Here is a 23,297-nt window from a genome sequence, read left to right as displayed (position 1 = left end):
CTGGGGAAGGGTACCTCCGATTCCAGCAGGACTACCTGCACCCCTGGCGGCCAGCACCAGTGTGTGCTCCACACGCTAAGAGCAGCAGGAGGGCCTGGTGGCAGACAGGAAGGCATATTCACCCCCTCCACCCAGGCGTGACCCCCAAGGTCAGGGAGACAGGCACTGGGAGAAAGTGCGCCACACGTGATAATGGCGGAGCTACGCCTCTATTCTGAATGATCTGTCCTTTAGTGCAGAGTCACAGCAGGTGTAGGGCAAAGAGGGGGCCAGAGCAGGCCTCCAGGGAGACATTGGTGAAAGCACTCCACTCTCAGTACATGTTCTGGACTCTGGGCCCAGCCCCAGTCCTCCGGGCAGCCTTCCTATGAAATGAGCTCTCCCGGGACTTCCCAGAAACCATCTGCTACCCCCATCCTGCTGTTCCATCAACCTTGGCCACACCTGCCCCCTAACCAGTCCTGTCCCCACCTCCAAGCCTTTGAACTATTGCTTCCTTCCCAGGTCCCTCTTCCCTCCAGCCCGAGCATGGCCGCTCCTTGTTATTTAGATCTCGGTTCAAATACTGCTGGCAAGAGAAGCTTTCCCTGACCACCTACTGCTCTGGACCCCAAATGATTTTGATCTTGACTTTGCTTGTTTGCTCCTTGTTGGTTTAGGAGCTTCAAGAACTGAGATCAGGCCACCTTTCACTTACTCTTTTAGCCCAAACCCCAGCACAAGGCAGCATGTAGAAGGCACTCAATAAATACTGATATTTGTATGAACGAATGAGAGACTGACTGAGTGAATGCACGTGCTCAGTTAAACAGCAAGGACCAGCCCAGCTTTCCGGGGTCCCTTCGATGCCAGGCCTGTCCAGTAATGAGACTAATCCCAGGATCCGTGGATGATGAGACAGAAGCTCTTGAGAAGAGTCTCCGTATCTCGGGATGGGCTCTGGGTCTAGGCCTGGTTAAGTTTTTCTTTTTATTGAGCACCGACTATACAGCAAGCAGATATGCAGGCCTTTGTTTAATTCACAGCCTCCCTCTGCATGGTCACCATGGTGATTCCCATGTCAGAGATAAGGAGACACACTTGAAGATGTTAAGCGACTTGTTCAAGGTCTCTTGGCTATGAAGCCACAGACCTCGCTCGGCCTGGCCCTGAGGACCCAGTGCTTAGATACCTCTCTCTCCTGCTTCCCTGCAAATCCCCATGTCAGTCTGCAACTCCACGCCCCGGGGGGATGAGGCAGGAACGAGAACTCTCTGAATGAAGCCGTTCCTACTCCTTCACCCAACAAGCACCTGCCAGGCCTTTGTTCTGTGTGGGTCCCAAAGCCAAGGGCTGGGGACACAGAGCCACGAGGCTGAGCCTCACCCTCCTGCAGCTCAGGGACACCCATGTCGCAGTGAGTCACCCATCACAGTGGTCTTCTAGAAAGTTTTCTCTTAATTAAGGGTAATTAAAATTCCTCCAGTTTTTGAGGATTTCTTAAAATTCCTTTAGCGGGGTGGTGAGGGGGGGCGGTGATGGTATGTGGAGTGAATACTAATGTCTGAAATCAGGGGAGACCCTTGAGGTGGTGCAGGAAGCTTGGCCAGACAGCAAGCTGACTAGGTGGGCCGGCCTCCCAGGGCTTTCCCCACTTTGGAGCCATTTCCTCACCAAATTCTGACTGCCCCCCTCTCCAGCCCAGAGCTCTGTACCCTGGCGGAGGACCAGAGGGCAATGGCGTGGGGAAAAGCGCCCTGCTCAGCATTTGGCAGAAGGTCTTGGAGTACAGACACCAGGACCTCTGCTGAGACACTGGAATTTTTTAATTTGAAGCCCAAAGTTCGTGCACTCGCGCTCGCTCTCTCTCTCTCTCTCCCTTTCATTCATTCATTCACTCCTGGCACACTGCACATTCTCCCCTCCTCCCACAGCAAAGCCCATTGTCATTCTGGTGGCATTTCAGCCCACTGCAGGCGTAAGGAGGCTCCCTCTTCCAGATTTCTCTGTCGAATCGCTGACAAGGACAAAGCCGTTAGGAGCGAGATTCGGTAACTAGTTTTTTAATTTTCATGGCCGGAGGTTGTCAGGACAGTGCAGAGAAAATTGCCAGCGATTTGGAGAGTGGCCCATGAATCTGGGGCAGAGCAGGCGAGAACAAGGGAGCACTTCAGCTGGGGCGGGGGTGCTGGCAGCCACTCGGATGAGAAAGTTCCCTTCTTCCAAATTTCTTTGATTCAGATCCCGTGCTAATTGAAGAAGATCGATTCAGCAATTTTTCACCCTTCCTCAATAAAGTGTTTTAGAGGGCTGAGAAAGAAAAAAGAGAAGGGGTACTCCAGGCATCCTTCTGTAGGGGGGATAAGGATCATAGGAAAAGGGGGCTATTAACTTGAGGGAGAGTTGTCATATTCCCAAAATTCACTTTGCATCCTTGGATTACAGCACAAACATATCTCCAGATTAAGGTACACTGTCAGAGTGAAAAGATCTGCATCCCAACCCCAAGCTCAGCCACAGAGTTGCTGTGTGGCTGCGGGTTGGTGGCTCTCCCTCTCTGAACTCTGAAAATGGAGGGGATTGAATAAAACAACTCCTAATATCCTTTCTCATCTCTGTGCTTCTCTGCCTTTACCAAGCCCATCAGGAATCTTTTCATTACATCCAGTCTGAGGTCTCTGGTCTCTTGAGCAGACTCTCAGATGGATCTGAATTGTAAGGACTGGCCTGTGACCTTCCAAGAGGTAAGTGATAGAACGGTGGCATCAGGAAGAACAGTTTTCATTTAACCCTGTCACGCCAACCAAGATTCCCCAGCTGGATATATTCGGGCAAGCTAACACAGAATAATGTGGTGAACTTGCACTGGGGTTTTGTTTTATGGTTCCCAGAACTCTCTCAAATACATTCTCTTACAAATACATTCCTTACAACCATTCTATAAGTGAGGTCCTATAATTGGCCCCATTTTACAGATAAGAAAAGTGAGGTTCACATGCCCAAAGGCTGACCAAGTCTGACCAGAGCCCCTGCCCAGCACCCTTTGGCTTGCTCTGGCCTAAGACAGACAAAGGTTGCTCCCAGAGAAGCAGCTCGTGCAGGGGAGAGAAGTCAGGTGCATCTCGCCAGATCCTTCCTTCCAGCTCCTGGCTCCCATGCCGCCCCACGCTGCCCTCTAAATTGGTTGTATCCATCCAAGTCTCTTAGTCGGGGAAGCAACATAAATGAACTCGGTGATTTAAATTGAACGCGAATTTATCGAAAGGATACTGAGCAGCTCACAGATGAGACAGGAAGGCTGGAGAACTAGGCTTAGAGAGTAGGCAAGAGATAAGGGAGGTCACACAGCCAGAATCACAGCCCAAACTCTTGCAACGGAACCAGCCCAACAATGTCACCACTGCAGCTGCTACAAATGCCGAGCCCATGGTACTGCCGCTGTAAGCACTATCTTCTCTGGCCTTGGCCACGTGCCTGCACCTGAGCTGCAAGGCGAGCTGGGAAAGTGGTACCTGGCATTTTCATCTATAGGAAGGCTCTGTCTCCCAACAAGTCTCAAGAGGGTAGAGGTTACCCCCAAAATAGGAAGGGCATTGAGATGCCAGGCAACCAAATAGATGGTAGGTGTGTACAGTTAGGTTAGGATGGGTAATGCTGTGATAACAAAAAAAAATCCTAAATTTTTAAAACACCAAAGATTTATTTCTTGTTCACTCTACAGATCCATCAGGGGTCAGCTGGGGGCTTTGCTGCCGGTCACAGGCTGATGGAGCACCCACCATCATTGCCCACGGTCACCTCAGCAGATGGAAAGAGAGACCTGGAGCAGCGATTGAAGGCTCTAGTCCAGAAGTGACATCACTTCTACTCATGGCTCATTGGTTGGAACTAGTCACACGGTCCTGCCTTGGGGCCAGCAGTTACAATCCTGCCTTGGGTCTAGAAAGCAGAGAGTTGGGACTACCCAGTGAATAGCATTAACGATGCCCACAGTCTGCTACATGGAGCCTGCCAACCAGAGCTTTCCTAGGGAGGGAGGAGAAGAAAAAGGCACTGAAATGGAGTCAGGAGACCCGAGTTTCATTCCAGGTTGAGTCACTGGGACCTGTACATTCCTCTAGCATCCCTAAGGGACAGAGGAAACCCCAACTCTGGAGTGTGATCACGGAAGTGGTCCACTCAAATTGCACGTGGCAGCAGCAAATGCTCAGAGCGCAGCCCACCAATGAAGCGCTGGAGGGGACAGGAGTAACCAGAGCCAGGAGCCAAGCCAGCCTCGTCCTCACTCACAGGCTCCTTAGCCACTGCACTGTCTCCCCAGAAAGACGGGCACTTCTCAGTGGCCCTAGTATCCCTCTGGAAATAAAGTCTCTACGGGCAGCAGGAGCTAAGATATCTGGCGTATCCACAGGCCTCTTGGGCCCATACTCTATTTCAGCTGCAGAGAGGTGACTGGCCAGACTGAGTCCCAGGAAAACACAGGGAAGCGAAGCACTATGAGTGAGGGTCTGCCTGTACTGTACCTATGAGGGGCCTCAGACACCCCGGGTCTGACTGGCCCCCAGCCCTTCCTGAAGTTGTAATGTTGACACTTCTAAAGGAGTGAGAACAACTACTGGTACCATTGTGCACCATGACCGACAGACTAAACATTTAAGCTTGCTTCAATACCCAGTCCAGGGAAAAGTGCAGGTTAACTTCTGAGATAAGCGGTGTTCGTAGATACAGCACAGACCACTAGTTTCCTCCCAATGTGCATTTGCCACTTCTTCCTTAATAACATGAACACCAAATTTTAACCAGAGGTTGTACCAAAAAGGTCCAGCAACACTTCCCGGCCTTCCCCGCCTGCCTGCCTTCTCCTCCCTCGGGCCTGGAGACTTGGGCAGCCACCTTGGATCAGAGCTCTCAAGATGGTGTAGGAGCCTGGGAGCCTCACGGTCGTGGATCTGTCCTGTCAGCCTTCCTCCAGACTTTTACATGAGATAGACAAAATTCTTCTATTTTGTGGTTTACAATTATTAGCAGCTCGGAATTCTCTGGCAGTCCAATGGTTAGGGCTTTGCGCTTTCACTGCCGAGGCTGCGAGTTCAATCCCTGGTCAGGGAACTAAGATCCCGCAAGCCACGCGGCCAGACAAAAAAATAAAGTAAGTAAATAAATAAATAAAACAATTACTAACAGCAAAATTCAACTGTGAAAAGCTATCATAGAGGCAGAAAAATAACTGTTAACACTCCTGTCTTCAAAGGGGTGTGGAGCTTTTTAAGAGGATAACCTCATGTTTGGATGGCCTATTCCATGGGCCTGGAGGTGCAAAAGTGGGCCTGGAGCTGAGTTTGGAAGAGAGGGCTTGAGAGGGCTGACTTGTGGTGCATCCCATCAGGAGTATCCGGCATTTCACAGGCAAACCATGAGGGTGGGAGTGAAGAGGGAGGCGGAGCCGGGGAGGGGAGAGAGGAGGTAATGAGTTGCACTGAGGCTGGTGCACCCATGAGGAGAAACAGCTGACCATGAATCCCTCGGGACATGTAGAGTCTTCTAAGAACAAGACGGTTGAAAGCACAATTTGCAGTTTGTTTGTTTTTAATGTTGCTGAAATGTCAGTCTCCCCTCTGATACTCTCAGAACTTCAATCTGTGCCAAAGAATCCAGGTGCTGAGTTTCACATGAAAATCCATAAACTAAAATGAATACAGCAGAGGCAGGAGCTCCTAAGCAGAGATGACCATGGAGAAGTTGCAGAAATTGTGGACGGGGTCCCGCTTGGCTTTCTGCAGGGCCTAGGAAGGCAATGGGGCGGGGCGGGGCGGGGGGGAGGTGATGAGGAAGGAGTGAGCAGTCTTAGCCAGATCGCAAGGGGCAGGGACGCCCTAGCCAACACCTACCACATGAGATGCCTCTTCTGGCATCCTCATCCATCTCCCGGCCCCCAGCTTCACCGGGTCCAGTCACACTCTGTGCTGTCCCAGAGAAATCTCTGTCAATTTTGCATCTGATGCAGCTCCTGTCCTATTTAAAACCCATTGTCTCCTCTCCAAGGTCACGTTCAACCTCTGAAATGGTAGCATTTGAGGTCCCAGCTTATTTCATCAACCTCATCTCTTTCTGGTCCCCACTCCACCCCAAATACATGCTCTGCAACCCATGGGACTGGCAACCCTTTTCAGAATATATCCACGCTCTTCAAGACTCTGGCCCTTTGCTCAAGCTGTACCCTCTGCCTGGGACCCTGAACCTCTCTCCTCTCTACCTACTTATCCAGGAAAGGTCCTTTAGTCGCAGCAGAAATGAATTCTGGCTGTTTTAATCAGTAAAGGTATGCAGTAAAGAATATGGGGTGGCTTCCAGAATCCCTGGGAGGGCCAGAGATCCAGGCTTGGAGACGACATGGACAGGAGCCACTGCCAAATCACACCATGGAGATGCCACTGTCCCAATGCTGGCACAGAACAGCATCAGGTGCCTCTGATGTTGCCCGTGCAGGTACCGGACACCCTGCGGGACCCCACCGTGGCCCTTCTGGAGGCAGACACCACCTCCCCCAATTATGGAGCTTGCTTCTTCACATGCCACCTGCTGTGTCAAGTGCCAGATTGGCCTCTGATGGCTGAAGTCAAGACCACATGTTTGGGAAGCCGGGAAAGCAAGTCTCTGGGCTCCCAGGTAGAAGGGGGTCTCCCCATCCTGCCAAGACTCATAAGGTGGGGAGGGCCCAAATGCAGGAACATGCTCAAAGGCACTTCTACAAAGAAGGGCAATGCCCTCCACACTCATTAGGACCCTGTCTGAATGCCACCTTCTGTGGGATGGCCCCAGAGCTGCCTCGATCAGTTACCGGCACCCCTCTGCACCCTTCGTACCTGCCTCCATTCTCAGGCACCACTATTGATGGCCTCCCTCTAGGTATAAACTCCCTTCTTTTTACAGACAAGAGATGCAAGGGCCAGAGGGGAGATGTCACTGATATTTTCAAGGGAACCTTTAATCAAAGGTAATTACTTAGGTAGAGGTGGCCACCTGGGAACAAGGGTGAGGGCTGCGAGTAGGAGCTGAGGCAGGGATGACTGAGAGACGCTGAAAAACCCACACGCCAAAAACAATCACCCTTTCAGACCTGTTGATGGGGGTCTGAATTTTCTACCCAAAGAGGCAACCGTTCCTAACTTTGGCCCATTGTCAGAACCTCCTAGGAAACTTATTATGGCCAAGACCCACTTCTAAGGATTGATTCTGCAGGTCTGAGGGGATGGCGGGGCATCTATATTTTTAATGAGGTCCTCAGAGAATTCTGATGAACACCAAAGTTGAAGAAAGACTGACCTAAGCTGTCTACAAAGGTACCCAGAGTAAACTAGGTGGATTTATAGTCATTCCTAGACATGATCTGAAGGGATGGGGCCCAGGAGAAGGAAGCTAATTCATTCATGCTTTTAGTTAGTCATTTGTTAGTTAGTTTTTACATTCAGTCATTCCACAAATGATGGGTTTAGTGGAGTAATGGGGTCAGGGTTATATCAGTCAGGATGGGCTAGATTATGCTGCAGTAACAAACAACTCCACAACCTCAGTGGCGTAAAACAACCAAGGTTTATTTCTCACTCCTGCTGGTCCATTAGGGGCCAACCAGGGCCCCTACTCCATGTCCCCTCACTTTGGGGCTCAGGATGGTAGATCAGCCACTATCTCAAATTGTGCTGGTTATCATGGCAGATGAAAGGAGAATTCTTGGAGGGTCTCATGTTGGTACATTTTTAAAAATTTTTTATTGGAGTATAGTTGCTTTACAATGTTGTGTTAGTTTCTGCTGTACAGCAAAGTGAATCAGCTTCATGTTGGTACTTAAATGTCCTGGCCCAGAAGGGACACAACTCTCACTTCTGTTCACAACTCGCTGGCCAGAACCAGTTTGTAACTGGCCCCTAACTAACCCTAAGGGTGTTGGTTTAGGACTGCTGCCCCTCGACGCCACAGCAGGAAGGGGCAGTGCTTCTATCAGCAAGGCAAAGCTTTCCCAGATACCCTCAGCTTCTATCTCCTTGGCCAGAAATGGCACTTATGATCACTCCTAGCAACAAAGGAATCTAGGGAAGTACCACTTCAACAGGGCACACCGAAGCCCCAGACAAAACTGGGTTCTGTTGATAAAGAAGGGGAATGGATACTGGATAGGCAACTAGAAGTAAATGATTCGATATGTGTGTCACTGGAGAATGAGAGACGGCATTGCAGGTGTGAAGACAAAGGCAGAGGATGGATCCAGACCACAGCAGCAATAGCATGGAGGGCTCGACTGTGAACTTGGCTTCACTGAGCCCACCAATTTAGGGACTGGCTGAGTGGTTCTCTATGACATCACAAGATTAAAACTAGCAAAGCAATTGAATATCTATTAATTCTGAATATATATTATTCAAGACTTCTGCCCACAACAGACTACAAATGAGTACATTAGGATGTTGTTTCAAGACCATATTATTAACTATTAGTGCCTACCATGTGCCACCTTCTGCATATATATTATCTCTACATTTCACGACAAACTTGAGGCTCAGAAGATTGTCCTAGGTCACATAGACGATAGCAGAGGTGCTGGATCCAAACCCAACCCAGATTCCAAACTTCCCATTCTTTTCTCTACATTATATCAGGTTGCCTCTTCCACTCAGCATTCTTTAGTAATAATAATTCAAAATGACAACGTGTTAAAAACACTGCAGCCTGAAATGTTATCTAAGATGCTTGTTAGGTGGGAGAGGCAGTGGTAGTATTGATTGGTGCTGAGGACGCCTGCTTATCAAAGCCCTGTTTTCTGAGTGTGTATTTGGATCCAATCTGTCATTAGAGATGCTGGAAAACATGGCAAAGAAACAAACAAAAAGCAGCCAAGATCCTCTGATGCAGATGTAACCAATACACTACAGACAGGCAATCTCGAGAAACGCTGGATGCTGTCAATTAAGAAATGAATACCTGTCCAGCCTAAGAATTAGTAAGGCTCTTTGGATGAAAACAAGGAAGCAAGGAGAAAAAGGGCCACACCATGAACATGAACAAGGACCAACAACCTGTCTACCCCAAGTGGATGTGGTGTCTAAATGCAGCCCTGGGCTCTGGAACGCTCTTGCTTAAATAACCGGATCTTGGATTAGAAGGTTGGAAGGTTACCAAGGCAACACATAGACTGACTTCTAACCTTGGGGCCTGCTCCCAGCCCCAGGCTCCTAGTCCAATTCAGTCACACATATGGAAAGCTCACTAGAACACCTGACCCCTCTGTATATATAGTCAATAATATTGAGTATATTCTTCCATTTGGTGGAGGAAGATATCAAGAATCTTGAATGGCCTGATCCTATACTTAGAAGAGCAAATTTCCCATTTACTCATTCATTACTTTTTTCATCCATCCATCTATCATATATTTACAGAGAGCCCGTATGTACCAGACACTGTTCTAGGTGCTGGGGACACAATGATAAACAGACAATCCATTCCTTCATGGAATTTAGAAGTTAGCAGAGGAGACAGTGGTTAATCAAATAACTTCCCAACCCAGACGTGAATTTGTGACTGTAATATGTTATCAACATTTGCTGAGGACCAGGAATTATGCTAAATGGATTGCTAAAATGGAACTGAGGCTCGGAGAGGTGATGCAGCTTTCCCAAAGTCACACCACCCCAAAGTGATGGAGCTGGGCTTCCAATCCAGTGCCACCTGATGCAAAAAGCCCACGCACTTGGCTGCTTTTTCACATCTCCCTTGGCAAACTGTGTATCTCATTTCTAGTTTCTGCCCCTTCTCCTTTGAGATCTGGGTTTGGCCTGCAGTCTTTGACATAAAATATTCCAACACCTAATATGTACAATTCACTGGGCTCAGGCAACTTGTTACAGACAAATTTTAACAAGGAGAGGCAACAATTATTTTTTCCTAAAGGATATCTGAAAATGAGATCACCACCTGGGCCAAAATTAAAACAGTATTCTGCATAGAAATTGCTAAAGGTCCTGGATTATTAATACAGCAATGGCGCTCCCTGGTGACAATTATTGTGTATTACATGCTCCTTGACTTGGGGGAGGAATGCATTTTGGATGTAGTGGAAGCTTCCTACAGCAAATTTGGACGAACAATAAGCCTCCCCTAGTCTTGATTTCCTTCACTCCTCGTTCCCCCGACGCCACCACACCCAATTTATATCAGTTCCAGAGGCAAGGTCACAGGTATAGGGTGCAGCCTCTTTTCACAGTTGAGATTCTAGCAACTAGGACACAAGGTCCCCATGAGAATGACAAAGGGTTAAACCATTTGCTGCCAATCTCCAGGATCACTTACCCATTTGGTCATGATGGATTAATCCATCATCTCCTACTTTCTTTTCTGAAAGTAGTGGCTACAAATGACACCCTCCTCCACCCCCCTGCCCCCCTCCACACACACACACTCACTCTCTCTCTCTCTCTCTGACTCTATCCCATGATTATAGGAAACAGACAAAAATTTACACATCTGCTTTGAGCTAGGCATTGAGCTATGGGCTGGGAACACAGTGATGAAGAGCAAGCTGTGGTCCCAGCTCCAAAGCTTACACTGTAGCAGGGGAAACAGGTGGCCAATTAGCCTATAAATTATTCACTTTTGATTACAATAATTGCTACAAGAAAGAGGCTCTGAGGGTCTATACCAGTGAGACAAGACCAGATTAGGTCAGAGGGTCAGAAAAGTTACCCTGGAGAAAGAGAGTAAGGTGTGCTGTGCCAAAATGGAGAAGAGGCTGGTCAAAGTCAGGGAGCTTGGAGGAGAATGGACATGAGGCCCAGGCGGTCTGAATGGGGCCTCTCCTGGGGCTAAAGGTGGGGGATGAGTGTGGGACAACTAGGAGGAATGGTCATTAGGTAATCTCCAGGACGGTGAAGTATGAAGAGAGAATGTTGGTCATTAACTTAACCTTTGAGGAAGATTTAGCTTGAGTTAAAGGAAGAGTATAAACTAACATCCCGATTTTCATTTTAAGGGTTAAACTCTGTTAAATAGGAAATGGTGGAGTGGAGAGCATCCCAGATCTCTGTCTATTATGCCTCTTCCCAGAAGGCAAGGATATTGAAGAATTTATTATTTACAACCCCTCCACTGCTTATGGAAGATGAGGAAATAACAAGAGCAGGCAGAATTGCCAGGGGTTGTGGGCAGGAGTTCAGTCAATAATGGACAAAAGGCTGAATGGAAGAGAGGACAGTGGTGGCAGTTCCAACGGTAAACTGGGGCTACAAAAAAAAATCAAAAAAAAAGCCTTACCTTTGATGCCAGCTAGCTCTCAGAATGTAGTACACCTTAGGTTAAACATTGCCAAGATTTGGATTCAGGAAACCTTTGTTCAAACCCTCCTCTTCCACCTCTAGCTACGTGATCAGGGTAACAAACTTTCTGTGCCTCCATTTCTGCCTCTGTAAAATAGCGATGACAAGATCTGCTTTTTAGATTGTGAAGTAGTGTATGTGAAGTACTTAGCATCATGCCTGTAATATTCCAATTACTCAATATTCGTTTATTATTATTGACAATATTTAATATCTGGAAGGAAATACATAAAATAGAGAATCAGGGAAACTTTTTTTACAGCAGTTTTCCATTATTTTTCAATTTTCTAAAATAAGTATGCATTTCTATTAAAATCAGAAGGGGAAATAAACCCACAATTTCTGAATAAAAGAAATTTGACTAGTCCACTGCTTCACACATTTCCTGGATCGTATTGTTCAAGAAAGGCGCGGGAATGCATGTTAAAAGCACAGATTCCTAGGCCCCGACCCAGAAATATTGAATCAGAATCTCTAAGGGACAAACCTGTTAATCTATACTTTCAATCAGCCTAGCAGACGATTCTTATAATCAGGCACTTTGGGGACGCGCTGATTTAAAGCGAGAGGGCAGTAACGGAGCGAGGAAGGTCAGCCCAGGCTGCAGCAATCACGAGGGCCTAAGCCTACAAGTCCCATACTGCCCCGCAAACTGGAGACGAGAGTCCGGAGCCTGCCGGGAGATGTAGTTTCCGTCGGCCAGACCTCTGCCTATAAGAAAGCCGGAGATGACTGCCGGAAAACCTCCTGCCCCACAATGCAGAGGTCGGCGGTGTCGTCACCCGGAGAGCGCCCTGGATGGGGTGGGCGGTTTCTGCCGCCTCTGCCACCACCTCTGCTGCCTCAGAACCTGCCGTCGCTGCCGCCGCTGCCGTCCCCGCTGCCACCGCTTCCTCCTCCCCCGCCGCCTCCTCCTCCTGCCCCTCGGCCACCTCTACACGACCCAGGCCCTCTGTCCTTGAGAGGAATCCGTATTCAGTCTCCTTCGCGGGCACGGGGCGCAGCTATGGCGGACGGCGGGGGCGGAGGGGGCACCGGCGCGGTGGGCGGCGGCGGCGCCGGCCAGGCCTCGGCGGGGGCGACGACAGGCGCGACGGGGGGCGGTGGGAGCGGCGGCCCCATCAACCCGGCCTCACTGCCTCCCGGCGACCCGCAGCTCATCGCGCTCATCGTGGAGCAGCTCAAGAGCCGGGGGCTGTTTGACAGCTTCCGCCGGGACTGCCTGGCCGACGTGGACACCAAGGTAGATTAGGCCGCCTGGGCTCAGGCGGGCCGGGCTGGGCATGAGGCTGCCAGGGTTGCATTTCACATTTCCAAAGGAGAAAGGAAAACAAAAGACACCTTAAAAATCTCAGCAGCGAGGAGACCGCTTAGGGCAGTATAGGAAGCTTTCTGAGGGATGCCCACGTGGGTTCGGCTCCCAGGCCCATCACTATTGTGTGCGACTTAGCCCAGTCGCATCTCTCAACTTGGGGATCCAGTACCGGTTTCGCAGCCTATCTCCTGTCTTTCCCAAGATGGGACTCCTTTAAGGCCCTCAGTAACAAATCTCAGTATGTTAAAAACAGTGGAGAAAACCAGGTAAGTAAGCGTGAATGGTTTGAATGCACAATCATCAGCCTATAATAACTATTTGTTCCTTTTCTCTAGCTTAGTGATTTGCAGACTTGCATGCACAGTTAATTAAGGTACATTGTTGTAGAACCAGCGCCCTATTTTGTTCTCCATCATTGATTGAAAGGGATTTGGTGCCTATTTTAGATCCTAATGCCATAGGTCAGCCACGTCAACAGCTAGTACAATGCTGTTTCACTTTACCTACTTGCCAAGGTTCATTTGTATTCAGTGAAGTCACGTGCGTTAAGTGTCAGACAAACAGCAGTTGCTGGAATATTCGTTTACTCCCTTTTCAGAAGCTTCTCCAACAAGACTGTGGTTGTAGACTTAGGAGGCTCTGTTACTGAATGGGCCACTAGAGGGAAGTGATTTCTCCTCTCTGAGCCTATCATGGAAATCTTTTGCGTACCTCACAGCAAGATTGTGAGCTTAAAACTAGGCCTTAAAAATAGGGAAAGACCTTGTCCACGTACCCATTAAACATTTATTGATGGGGTTTGTGGATACAGGAACGAGCAAGTCACTACCCAGTCCTCAAAGATCGTATTCTAGGGTAGAAAACTGAAACGTAGACCAGATAGTATAAATAGTAAGTGGTGTATGCTGTTATTCTCCAAGATTAAAAACTCAAGGAGAAGTGCTATCCTTGAAATGGGGTATTTAATTTTCCTTATTTGAGGTTCCCAGGTCCATATTGACATAGCTTTCACCTTTTCCAGGACTGGGTGTTCTCAACTTCCCATTGCAAGTTCTCCACTCATGTTTCATTTGTCTCACTGGGTTTTGTGCAGCTTGATCAATGTAGTATACATTTCTTTAAATCGCTATTGAGAATCTGTTGGGGGAGAGGGAATTGGAGCCTTCACCACTTAACACCTCCTCAGATGTTCTTTCTGGTAGTCACCTGGTTGTCTTCATTCTTGAAGATAGTGTGTTTTAGGCACACCCTTTGTTGCTTTAGTCCCGTGGTTCTCAAAGTGTGGCCCCTGGATCATCAGCATCACCTGACAGCTTGTCAGATTTACATCTTGTTAGGCTCCGCCCCAGACTGCAAACGTAGTTAAGGAAAAGTGAACTGATGGTGTTTGTAATTTACTTTGCAGTGCATCCAAAATATAAACAAACAGAACAAACTGATAGGTGAAGAAGAGAGAGAGATGGCGATAGTAAGTATAATAAAATGTTAGTGGCAGGCACATTAGGTCCTTTCACTTCATGAACTGAAGGGATTATTCTGTATTGTCAGGGTCTATTAAGGTTTGGTGGTGACATTAGCTGTCCTTTGTCCTTTTCCCCGGGAACCGTTTCTATCTAAAACTGGGTGAGTTATTTTGAATCATAGAAGGTATAGTATCAGGATTAATGGTTAAAACCTACAAATCTAATTCTAACTCCTGTAAGCAAAGGGGAGAATCTGTTGGCTCATGGGATCTAAGGAAAGACAGAACGAACAAACTGCCGGAAGGGCAGGGATGCATTTGGAACCAGGAATGCTCCACTAGGGCTGTCTCTCATGCCTATTCTTCACAACCTTTTAACTGTCGCTGCAGAGCACGGTCATCCATTTGGTTACTAGTATCTATTGGTTACACCTTACAGCTTCTTCCTCTAGAAACAGCTCCAGTTCAGAAAACCCCAGGAAGTGTCTGCATTGTCTCAACACGGGTAGGCACCCACCCCTGTAGCCAGGAGAACGTGGCACCCACTGCCCTACCCACGGTAGTGGGTAATGAAGAGGGGAAGATGGTTACCAGGAAAAAGGAGTTGCCAGGCAGACAGTACATGGGTATCTGTGAATTTTAGTCCTCACCCGTCTCCCTGCCTTACTGTCTCCAGGTTTGGTGGAGAGTCTTTATGTCTGTGAGTCATGGCCTTTGAGAAGAGCCCATTCATGGAATTGAGACCTATTGAGTCCTTTGTCAGTTTCACTTACCTGACTGTTAGCAAACTTTTGTCACAGTAACACTACATAATAAACCAAATCTCAGTGACTTACAACAAGCATTTGTTCTCGCGCTGATGGGGCGACAAGCCAGCTAAAGTTCCTCTGATCTAGGTAGGCTTGGTGCTCAGCTGTAGGTGGCCTGGGCTTGGGTCCAAGCTGTGGGTTGGGGTAGGTCTGCTGCACAAGTGCTCATCCTAAGTCCCAGGCCAAATGGACAGGGGCTGCAAAGGACATACCGTCATCAAAGGTCACCAGAGTACAAGAGCCAGACCAGGTGGCACAGCCACATTTAGGACCTCTTGTCACTAACACCCCGTTGGCCAGAGCAAATCACACTGCTAAACGCAGCGTCACTGGGGTAGGGAAGTATTCTCTGCCCACAGTGGGAGGAGAGAGGAATGAAGTGTGAACAGCAGTGCACACTGCTACACCTGGTTTGGAGAAGAGCAGCTGGTGGTGCCAGAAGGTCTTGGAGGCTTAGAACATGCATTCCTTGTGTTCACATGCATTCCTTGTGTTCATCAAGTTCCTTTCTGATTTTGTTCTGATCCTAGTTGGGTCTAGAACATTTGAGACCGATAAGTGCCTCTCAGGCTCCTTTTGGGACTTAAGTTTTGCTTCCCTTCAGCCTTTCCCAGTGTTCCGTAGGCTTTGACTTCAGTCTGCATTCATGAGTCATGCTGAGGGTTGGGTGGCCCTTCATTTTATGCGGAGAACTTTCCTGAGGCCTTGCTTGTTGCCAAGAAGACCCTATGAGGTAAGCAGGGCAGTAATGTTTGTTTTACAGACAGAAATAACTGAGACTCAGGTTGGCTGACCTGTTGAAAGTTAGAGAGCTAGTAAGCAGTGGAGCTGGACTAGAACCCATTTCCTTGGATTTGGAAACGGCCTGGGTCTCACCTTGGCTTTGCCACATTGTAGCCTTGTAGGCCAGTTGTTTACTTTTTCTAAGCCTGTATCCTCTAACATGAGAGCAGGAGAGAGCCAATAGGACCTCCCTCGTAGAGTTATTTGAAAAGTAAGTGGGGTGATAAAGCATCTGGCATTGTACCTACCTACCATGAAGCAGGCACACATGTTGGTCATTAATCCATGCTCTGCCATGCTGCGTGGTGATCTTCATGGACACGATGGGAGTGTATTTAAGGACCTGAAATTCTGCGTTTCTATGAAAAGCAGTGTTCTGAATGACTAATTTCCAAAACTTTGGTGCATGTAACTTCTGACCTTGCCCCTTCTTTTTAATATTTTAGCCAGCTTACCAAAACCTGAGGCAGAAAGTGGATAATTTTGTGTCAACACATCTGGACAAGCAGGAGTGGAATCCTACGATGAACAAAAACCAATTGCGAAATGGTCTGAGGCAGAGTGTGGTTCAGTAAGTAAGCAGAATTGAGAGCGAAAAGGCAGTAATCACAAGTGTGACTCGCAAGAAGGCCAGTGCAAGGCACTGTTTGGTCAAGGAGCATGGTACTTTCCAGCAAATATGACATACAAGTTACAGCAGACCCCGCCCCTATTAAAATTAAGGTTCAGTAAGCAAAAGAGCTCAATTGAAATTCTTGCTACCCACATAGGCCTCCCATGCACACCTCTACCAGGAAAGATACTCCAAATTGTAAGACATATTTCATACTCTCTGAAGTTTTCAGTGTAATGTGAACATACGCTGGAGTTCATACCAATACATCAATGTTTGGGTCTTGGGCAAGAGCAGCTGGATTTTCTCACAAGTCAGTGTGGGTTACACAAATTTTCTGAATCCACACGGCCCCTCTAAAGTGTAATGGCAGCTTTCAGGAAGGCATGGAGTCTTATTAAAGTATATTCTTCACAGTAGCAAACTGAACCTTAGTTAATGAGGTGCTACTGATTGCTCATCCAAGTGACTTCTCAGTGTCACTGGCACAAAAGTGGTGGTGGCTCATGAAATCCAGTGTCCTAAGATAAGCTTTTTCTAATCCATTCAGAATCCTTTTTTTGCTCTTAATACCAGCGCTTATGTTCAGGTTTTCTTGATCCACTATCTCTCCGAGAATATCTAAAAGCTTGTGAGGCCTTCCTCTTTAAAAACAGAAATATCAGGGAATTGTGCTGAGTGAAAAAAAACTCAGTATCAAAAATATAGTGGTGCACGATTCCATTTCTGTAACATTCGTGAACTAACATATAATTATAGGGATGGAGAACAGATTAGTGACTGCTAGGGCTTAGGGTCAGGGGAGCCGGTGAGTGTGGCTAGAAAGGGGTAGCATGAAGGGGGTGGGGTACAGGTGAGTATCTTAATTGTGGTGGTGGTTACATGAAGCTCCTCATGATAAAGTTGTGCAGAGCTACCCACGCAGACGCACATGAGTGCAGCTGTAACTGAGATGTAAACGAGGTCAGGAGAGTACCCGTGCTGGTCTTCTGGGTTTTTGCCCCCACCCCCTTTTTTTTGGAGGTGTAATTGACATACAGCATATTGGTTTCAGGTATAATTAGTTTCAAACATAAAGATTCAATATTTGTATATATTGTGAAATGATCACCACAGTAAGTCTAGTTAACATCCATCACCACACATAGTTACAGAATTTTTCCTTTTGCCTGTGTTCCTGGCTTTGATATTGTACTGCAGCTGTGCACAGTACAAGCATTCAGGGTGGCTGGGTAAAGGAGTGCGTGGACCTCCCTATGTAATTCTTTGCAACTTTCTGTGGATATATAATTGCAAAATAAGTTTTGTAAAATAGAAAAGGATGCTTATTAACAAGCTGGCACTTTCAGTATGGCTGTACGGCTGATGAAATCTGAATCTTTTTAAACGAAACTAAAATTTATAAAAGCTCTCAGAGTTAGGGAAGAAGCATGATACCAAAAGATGCCCAGCGCCTTGTCATTCTGGATTTATCACCCATTGCCTTTCTGTTTCTCTAGGGAGCAGACTGTGGCACAGGGATCCTTCAGGGAGAAGGGGACGATAGCTTCCACTTACTGAGCAACTATTTCATGTCTGGCACTGGTCCCTATATGTGTTACTGCCAATCCTTACGAAAAACCTGTTTGACAGCTGCAGTAACAAATCAGATGAAACTTTTTTTTTTAACCCTACCTTCTAAAAGATTGGCAAGCATATTAAGAAACGAAATCAAAACACCAAATATTTGAAATATTTGAAAGGGTGCCACTAATGGTATGAAAACTGTCAACATTACTGTTAATTTCTAACGCACAATGATGTCATTCTGGAGGTATGCGTGTGGCGCTTCTCTTTATATACCTTTAATATGAAGTGCAACACAGAAAAGTGCTTAGAACAGAGATGCAGTATAACAAGTAACTAGAACATCCCTGTAGTCACCACCCAGGTTGAGAAATTGAACTTACCAGCACCCTCCACAACACCCCGGCCCTGCTTCCCTCCTTTCTTGATATACCTTCCTCCTCTCAGAAGGTTACCGTACTTCTCAGTTGGATGGTCGTTCTTTCCTTGCTTTTTTTTTCATAGTTTTACCACCTATGTAAATATTTCCTCCTTTTTGATTTGATCTAGAATGTATTTAACCTGAAAACATGAATTTGGATGTGATACTGAGACATTTCTCTGTGATTCTTGCTAACATTTTGAATTTGAGGCAAATTCTAATGAAGTTTTAAAGTGAAGATTTGCTACTTAACCCTATAGATGAAACACTGCAGCCCTCAGCATTGGCTGGCTGGCCTGGCCGTTCAGGCCCAGAAGCTGTATCCCAGTTCTGCAGCATGGAGGGCTTAACGGGAAATCAACCTCTACTGTTGAACCTAATTATGACTGATAAGTCTTTTAACTGCATATTTGTTCATTTCATCTTCTGTTTTAGGCTCCTGACAAGATGCTGTTTTCTCCAAACACTTTTAAAATCTCCAAGAAAGGGAGCTACACTCTTGGTACTTTGTTTTCCTTGGTCAGGCTTTCACCTCCAGTAAAGTCCCCTGTGAATCTGACCTGGGAAGCAGGGTGGTGTAGGTGGACAGCCGTTGGCTTGTGCCTAAGGAGAGGTGGCTTTGCTTCCCCACCGACCCATGGCCTGCTGCTGACGTCTCTGTGTTCCACGGTGCTCATCTCTAAGGGCACACATTGTCTGTTGGGGTCTGCCCAAAAGTGCCCCTGTACTCTAGTGGTGGTCTGTTTACATCTAGGCTTTCTGTTGATAAGCTGTCAGTTACCACTGGATCTAGGAAGCACTTTATTCACTACTCAGCCTAACCAGTTCAAGGCCTGTTTCTCATCTCACTTATCACTGTGTGTGTTACCCAGTTGTCTCCTTGGCTGTACCCTGACACACCATTTGCCCCATTACTGCAGGACCTATTTTTACCCAAGCAAAAGCTTGAATGGCCTAAGAACTCAAGTCTAAAGGAAAGTAAGTAAAACCTGTCCACCATGCTTGTGATGGTATTTGACTGTTTTAATCCTTTGAGGAGAACAATTCAGTTTGACCCTGCATGGACTATTTTCCAAACTTTTCAAATGAGATTTGTTTCCTATGACCATAATCTTCCTCACTACCCACCCCTGGTGTTTGAATATAGACATCTTGACTAATTTTTGCTCTATTTCAGAAAGAATCGGGGATGTATTTTAGCCCATTAGGAGCTGAGAACCAGTCTGTTTCTTGTCTGTTTACTTGTTTGCTTCCGGGTTACCTAGTATGTATCATAGGTAACAACCACAGCCGAAGGCCTTGTTGAATTGCTGGTGGTGCCGTGAACATTCCCAGCCCTGACTGGTTTGTGTTATATAAGATTTAGGGCTTACTAGCCAGGTTGCTGCTGGAGGCTGCTTCTCCCGCTTTGACTTGTGAGAGGATAGATATTGAAGGAAATGGAGTCAAGTGGGAGGCTTGCTGGCTTTGACAGATTGAGGTTTTCAACTCTCCCCGTGCCGTCGGTTCTTTCCTACCGTATTGTTACTTGCTCTTTGTCTTTGGGACAGTTTTGTTTGGTTCTTTTGTACAAGGTTGAGGTGGGAGTGGATGAGATTGTGAATTAGGAATAATGATAGCCGCTGGTCGTGAATTGCCCTCTAAAGATATCATTGCTTGAACCCTATGTGGTAAGTGGACCGCCCTGTGAAAGAACTCCCTCAAGGGGCTGTACTTTGGACCAGGTGGACATTTATTGGGCTCTCCCATGACACTTGGAGGCTAAATAATGGAATGATCTATTTGTCTCCTCAAGGTCAGGGATGTTGGAAGCGGGAGTGGACAGAATTATTTCCCAGGTGGTGGATCCCAAACTAAACCACATCTTCAGGCCACAGATAGAACGAGCAATTCACGAGTTCCTGGCGGCCCAGAAAAAAGAAGCTGTGCCAGCACCCCCTCCAGAGCCTGAAAGCCAGGACCCTCCAGCTCCATCCCAGGATGCTTCCTAAGGTCCAGTATCCCATCTTTTGTCCAGGAACATTCACCTCTGGCTTATAGATATAGAAAATGGATAGAAAAGGGGTAAGCCATTATTGAGGGTCATGTTTCTTGCCTGTTCAGAAAAGTATTTACTGCAAATGGACTTCATTTTGTTATGAGTCATTTTTTACTGAGAACTAATTAGTAATGTTTTCCTGTGTCCGTGAGTATGATTTTCTGTGCCAGCAGAGCTGAACGTTTAAGCTGTGAATAGATGTTTCATTAGAAACCACCTGGGATGATTGGTGTGCACAAGGCAAATTCAGATGAAAGTCTTGTTGTTCTGAAATTGTTTAAATGAGGCTCTCCCCTGGACATGAGTTAACTTGGGTTTACAGTTTTTATATAAAATCAAGCAATGCATTCTAAAGCGGCATCCTAAATGGGGCTCAGAGTCTGCTTTAAGCCCTGCTGGGTTTCCTTGTATTTAGTAAGGATTTCAATTCACCATTGTCAGTTACCGTGGGACTCTTCTGATATGAGCACTCCTTTTTTTTTTTGAATTTGAAATTTAATTTTAAAAATCAGCTAGATGCAGAAAACAATGCTTTTTGCAGAGCTTGGGAGACATTAGTAAACATAAGCAGCAATCACCAAGTAAGCAGTGGCGGACTCTTAACTTAGCCATTGTTGGTAACCATCAGGGTGTGCCTCATCCCCTCATTCTACTTCGGTGTTCTCTTTATAAGATTCTTTAAGATGTCTGTTACTTTTGATAAATAAAATAAGCATCAGTGAGTGAACAAAGTGAGAACATCAGGCTCACGTGGGGCACTCGAGAGAAATTGTCCCTTTGTACCTATCTATATTAGGAGAAGACCTCAGTTCCATTATGGAGTGTAAAACATTCATTTCAAGTCTTTCTTTCTAGTTTAATTCCTTTGGGGACATAAAATTAAACATAACACAAAACTAACATTTTGATATGATTATCTTTTCTTTTTAGAATATGGCTGACACGTTTTGGAAGCTCCATTGAATTAATGGTGAAGAACTGGATTCAGTTACATAAGAGTACAACTTCAGAGTGAAGACAGGCCAAGGTCATCACTGACTTCACAATTCAACGTTGACTTTGGGGCGGTGTCCAGATAAAGTAGGGAGCCAGTGGGCCAGTAGGAGAGTTGACCATGTGGGCCCCACGTCGTGCTGCCCTCTGGCCAGCCTGTCCAAGGGGTGACACCCAGTAGACACTACAGATACATTAAGAAACACTACATCAACTTGGGGTTGTCCTGAAACAAACCTTTGTACTTGAACTTAGAGACTGTGTATGAATTTTAGGGTTTGTTCTTGGGGATAAGCAAGAGCTACAATGAAGGAACATAACCAGTCCCAAAGATGCAATTTCAAAGAATGACAGTAAAGGTTAGCCGGGGTAGGTATTTGACAATGCTTATTTGATACTGTTTCTCAGAGTTGCAAATAAGAGTGTACAAGCCATTAGCATCAGATAGCTTTAAGGTTGTCGTGACCCTCTTGTCCATGACTCTTTAGCCTACGTTTCCTTTCCCCTATAAGAGGTGTCAAAACATGGGCCCCTAGAATGCATGAGGAAATGTAGACTTAAGTATAAGGAAAAACATTTGCAGGCTCTCTATCCAGGGCTTCTTTCTATCCTGCAAGGGCTAGTGAGTCTTGGGTGTGTTTATTTTATCCTCATGTTTATGTTTTTTAGAAGGTGAATAATTAATAAGTGGCTTAAGTTTTGTAATTAAATCATTTGATACTCTGAAGCTTCGACTAATTCTTAGACCCCAGGTGTGCAGTGTAACCTTTTTCCTCGGCCTGCATGCCATTCCTGTGGACAACACGACTTAATGGCAGTGAAGGGCTGGTAGACATGCTTTGGAACTACCGTCGTCCTGCAGCTAGTGGGTGTAGCTGGAAGTGAGCAAGACGTTCCTCTCTTCCCCGGACTATTCCTGATGCCGGTCTTTAGTTGAGCATAGTGTGCTCTATCAGTGTTTCCCAAACTTGTTTACGGAAGTGTCATCTGGGGATTTTAAGAAAAAAAATGCATATTCTGATTCAGAAGTTCTGGGAGGACCTGAGAGTTTCTGACAGGTTCCAGGTGATGACTCGGCATTTTGCATCCCAAGCCTTGGATGATATCAAAAATTACTTCAAACTAAGTGTCTTTCGTTCTTAGTTGAGTCTACTCCTGGATATTGTTACTCAGACTTTAACCTGTTTAGACTTCCACCTTTACCATCAATACCTGTAAGTTAGGACTGCACTTCCATATTTAGCAAGATGTTTGGGCAACATGTACCCTTAGTTTAAAGCAAGCTGACCACGTGTTTAGGGCAGGCGGCAGTTACTTCTGAAGTGTGTTCTGCTTCCAGCTGAAACAGGTTGGTGTCCTTTTCAGTTTGGGCTTCAACTACCAAGTCCTCAGTACCCAGAGAAGGGCCCCTCTAGTCCTCTTCACTCCACTAATAGGTAAACATGCAATGACCAGTCTTACCAGTCCTGTGCTCTGCAAGGAAGCTTCTCAGAGTAGAATCCCCTCTTCAAGACCATGAGCCTCCTTCCCTGGGAGGCCTCTGCCACCGGAGGGAGGCCTCAGCAGAGCCCCTTTCTGTCGACCCGGCCAAAATCCTGCCCATCCAACACCGACCTCAACCCAGTGACAGGTTAGAATAGAGCAACCCAGAGAAGGCGTCCTGCCCACAAAAGCCCAAGTGACTGTTGTGTATGCTTTTTGGTGGACGGTTTTTGGTCCATCTCAGTTTTCTTTTTTTCCATTACTAGAGAAGGGTGTACCAGCTGATGAGAAACACCCTAATTTTCACAGAATGTTAAATATGCCAAGATACCAAGGTGTTTTGTTCTTTTTTTGTAAATCAGTGTTACAGCCACTAAGTCACTCTAGACTAGAGATAATTTTTTCAAATGAAATCATCAGATTACAGGAGTAACTAAACATCACTACTGTTGGGACAGAGGGCTGACTTTGAC

General features: G+C 46.6%; 1 protein-coding gene and 1 long non-coding RNA gene across 3 annotated transcripts; one reads left to right on the top strand and one right to left on the bottom strand.

The window, feature by feature from the left end:
• Positions 1-1,427: 1,427 nt before the first annotated feature.
• On the bottom strand, positions 1,428-11,960 carry LOC103007615 (uncharacterized). Its single transcript, XR_451762.2, has 3 exons — positions 11,830-11,960; positions 11,281-11,429; positions 1,428-2,289 (listed from the first exon to the last, which is right to left on the bottom strand). It is a non-coding gene; the product is annotated as an uncharacterized LOC103007615 (long non-coding RNA).
• Positions 11,961-12,116: 156 nt separating this feature from the next.
• BOD1 (biorientation of chromosomes in cell division 1) lies at positions 12,117-22,069 on the top strand. Of its 2 annotated transcripts, XM_057541077.1 has the most exons (5): positions 12,117-12,585; positions 14,063-14,125; positions 16,158-16,282; positions 20,107-20,303; positions 21,280-22,069. In XM_057541077.1, exons 1-4 carry the CDS (start codon positions 12,349-12,351, stop codon positions 20,300-20,302), a joined length of 621 nt encoding a protein of 206 aa, XP_057397060.1. In that variant the 5' UTR covers positions 12,117-12,348; the 3' UTR covers position 20,303; positions 21,280-22,069. The 2 variants fall into 2 exon arrangements, with proteins under 2 accessions (XP_057397060.1, XP_057397061.1); XM_057541078.1 differs by lacking the exon at positions 14,063-14,125 and having other exon boundaries at positions 12,119-12,585.
• The last annotated feature ends 1,228 nt before the right edge of the window (positions 22,070-23,297 follow it).

Source organism: Balaenoptera acutorostrata, chromosome 2 (assembly GCF_949987535.1).
Source record: "Balaenoptera acutorostrata chromosome 2, mBalAcu1.1, whole genome shotgun sequence".
Taxonomy (NCBI): Eukaryota; Metazoa; Chordata; class Mammalia; order Artiodactyla; family Balaenopteridae; genus Balaenoptera; species Balaenoptera acutorostrata.
This window is presented reverse-complemented; position numbering and strand designations above follow the sequence as displayed.

What these genes read in the sequence shown, in the direction of transcription:
- BOD1 (XM_057541077.1), top strand. Translation starts at nt 12,349, where the DNA reads ATGGCGGACGGCGGGGGCGGAGGGGGCACCGGCGCGGTGGGCGGCGGC. An exon ending in AAGAGAGAGAGATGGCGATA is followed by an intron (nt 14,126 to 16,157) that starts GTAAGTATAATA and finishes TTAATATTTTAG; the next exon opens with CCAGCTTACCAAAACCTGAG. An exon ending in CTGAGGCAGAGTGTGGTTCA is followed by an intron (nt 16,283 to 20,106) that starts GTAAGTAAGCAG and finishes TGTCTCCTCAAG; the next exon opens with GTCAGGGATGTTGGAAGCGG.